The following is a 2961-nucleotide window of genomic DNA, read 5'->3' as shown; positions in this document are numbered from 1 at the left end:
CTTACCTCTCAAAGTTTTCCTGGCTATCTGACTATGCGACAAGAGCCGTTACAAATTCATCAAAGCTAGTTGTTAACTTTCCGTTGGGAATGTTTCTTATACTCTGAGTGAAATTGACGATACTCTGTTGCATTCCTAGTGTAATAAAATGTCAATTGTCACTTTTACAATGCAAATCTGATCACACTTTTTATAAATACACAGTTTGACAGTACAATCATTACACTTTCTTAATATTCTATCTATGATATTTTTTATGACACTTATTACAAAAATTAGATGAAACAAAGAGTTTAAAATTTACAAAATTAATTAATTTAAGCCACATGTTAGAAGTCCAAGTAGCAGTCAAAGTTCTAAACATTTTAAGTGCATCATTAATAACACAGGCTTGCAAATTTAAACCTCATAAAAGTTGATTTGGTTTTAATAACAGATTTTCCATAATTTAGCAAAGCAGATTTCGAAAATAATATTCATTTTTTTTCTATCATGTAAGGATTTTTTACAAATTGAGAAGAAAAAAAAACTCTTAGATCAAATTATTATTTCGTTTACCAAAATGAACATCTTTTATTATTATGTTTGTTCACATAAATACAAACTGAAGAAAATGGAAGAACACTGATGTGAAACAAATATGCATCCTCATTCATACAGATTTTTTTTTTGTTTTGAAAGCTACATCTTTTAGTTTCAAAACTACGTGTTATGGTCTTTCTTATGTATTGCATTATGACATTTTGGGAAAAATCTGTACTTGATGGAGAAAAATGGATATCATTTTCGGATTCAGCATACAGGAATTACTGCACAACACGTAAAAATTTCAAGACAATAAAACCATCGCAGGCCTGTGTAATTTTTTAATAAGTTTCTTTTATTTTCATTTTTGGTATGGTGATGAAAAATTGATTTAAATAATAATATATTGTTTATCCAACTTTTCTTTTTGGTTGTCAATCAGTTCCTGCTATATTAGTTATAAAATCTCATGAGGTTATGTTACAGGAATATTTTCACTCAAAGAATAGAAAAACAATAACTGAGACTAACAAACTCAATTTTCATCATTTTAGCTTGATTGTCAATGTTCTCAAATACTTGTATTCAACACTCATTTTTTTTATTGTAACATGCAACACACTAGTTCAGACTAGCCTTTAAAACCAAAACCTATACCATGTTCATCTAAAAACTGTGGTTTGGAACTATAAAAATTCTCACCAGCTTAGCTTGGATAATGTTAAATAAGGTTAACAAATATATAATGCTGAATTTATAAATTATGACAAAATTCTAAAAAAAAATAGGAAACGGAAAACTCAACTCAGCATAGTACCTGCAACAGCACTATTAGGCTGTTCAGACATTCCAGGCATTGGCTGGTAATCATGAGGTCGACGGATCTTCAAACTCTGACCTTTAAAATTAATTCCATCAAATGCCATTGCTTGTGTGGTCTCATCAATAGAACGAAACTGAAAAAAATATCTCTACAGATTACTTTTAAGATTTTATTTTATACTCGGCACATATCCAAATAAATGTTTACTTCAATCTTAGCATAAATAATAAAGCAGCCTATAATAGAAGTAGAACAGTTTTAAAGCTTATTACATGTTTTGCTATTATATAATTAAGCTTGATTAATGAGAAATTTAAACTTTACATAACGTAGATACAGAAGTATTACACACACGTGCATAACTTATTTCCTATTAAGTTATTAACTGGCCAACAAAATAAGAAAACTAATGTACCAAATGTAACTTTTCCATTGTTATTTCCTTTAGCTACAATAATAGAAATTTGAAATGCTAAAACCCATAAAACATAGCATAAAGAACAAACAAATTTCCAATTTCTTTACCTAAAATACTAGTACATTTGAAATATTAAAACTTTTAAAACTGTAGCAGAGAGAACAAAACTTAGGAAAGACTAGATAGAAGTAAACACCCAAATACCTTAACTCTGTGATTCAAGAAAACTCTAAACAAAGTGGTTTTCAAAAATAAAATAGCATATTAACTCACTTCGAGGAAAGCAAAGTTTTTATCTAGATTGATCTGACATGCAAGGACAGGATTTCCTTGGGCCTGTGAGAAATGACATGCATGCATCTGGCTGTTGAAATAATCCATCATTTCTTCCTGTAGAAAAATAATATATTTCTTCATTAATATATATATAATATATAAAAGGTTTCCAAGATTTTATTACTTACTTTATTTAACCTTATTGCCCCGGGTATCCTTTACTGAGCATGACACAAGGTTTTAGTGTCTTACATTCAAATTTTAATTAAACTACTTTTTGTTTATTTTATACCAATTAGAATAGTATAAAATCTTTGCTAATAATACATATTTTAATAGTATGCAAGTTTTATGTTCTTAATTCTACAAAGAAATATTTTTTAAAAATCCTGAAATTTCACTAGTGTGACCCATGTGACACATTTTGTCTTAGCATCTCATCATCCCTATTTTTATCCATCACCCCTTGAAAATGTATGAAATTAAACATAAATTACTCTATAAAATCATTATTGCTCAGCCAAACCACAACTTTTAGTCTTCAATTTTGTTTGGTTACAGAGCTATCAAATAGAAAATCAGACCATTTCTGCCATATCTTCTCTTTCACAAATCGTTGATAGTTCTCTCTTATATTTCATTATATATTATATATAACAAATAGAAAGTCAAGGTTTTCATCTATCAAATGACGTATTGTATAACATTGTAATCTTCAGATTTGCATTGTAAAAGTGACAGTTGACATTTTATTACACTAGGAATGATCAGATTTGCATTGTAAAAGTGGCAGTTGACATTTTATTACGCTAGGAGGTATCAGATTTGCATTGTAAAAGTGACAGTTGACATTTTATTACACTAGGAATGTCAGATTTGCATTGTAAAAGTGACAGTTGACATTTTATTACACTAGGAA

General features: G+C 28.7%; 1 protein-coding gene across 4 annotated transcripts in view; it reads right to left on the bottom strand.

Moving 5' to 3' along the window:
- LOC106459852 (splicing factor U2AF 50 kDa subunit-like) overlaps positions 1-2961 on the bottom strand; it is a 35774-nt gene that overhangs the window by 11324 nt on the left and 21489 nt on the right. For 3 of the 4 annotated variants that reach the window (XM_013919522.2, XM_022386405.1, XM_013919523.2), the window contains 2 exons: positions 2040-2156; positions 1331-1481 (listed from right to left, as the gene is read on the bottom strand). In XM_013919522.2, the coding sequence (XP_013774976.1) occupies positions 1331-1481; positions 2040-2156 (268 nt within the window). The remainder of the gene's footprint in view (positions 1-1330; positions 1482-2039; positions 2157-2961) is intronic. The other variant, XM_022386404.1, reaches the window with a different exon arrangement.

Source organism: Limulus polyphemus, unplaced genomic scaffold (assembly GCF_000517525.1).
Source record: "Limulus polyphemus unplaced genomic scaffold, Limulus_polyphemus-2.1.2 Scaffold667, whole genome shotgun sequence".
Classification (NCBI taxonomy): Eukaryota; Metazoa; Arthropoda; class Merostomata; order Xiphosura; family Limulidae; genus Limulus; species Limulus polyphemus.
Note: the sequence above shows the minus strand (reverse complement) of the source record. Positions and strands in the feature narration are given on the sequence as shown.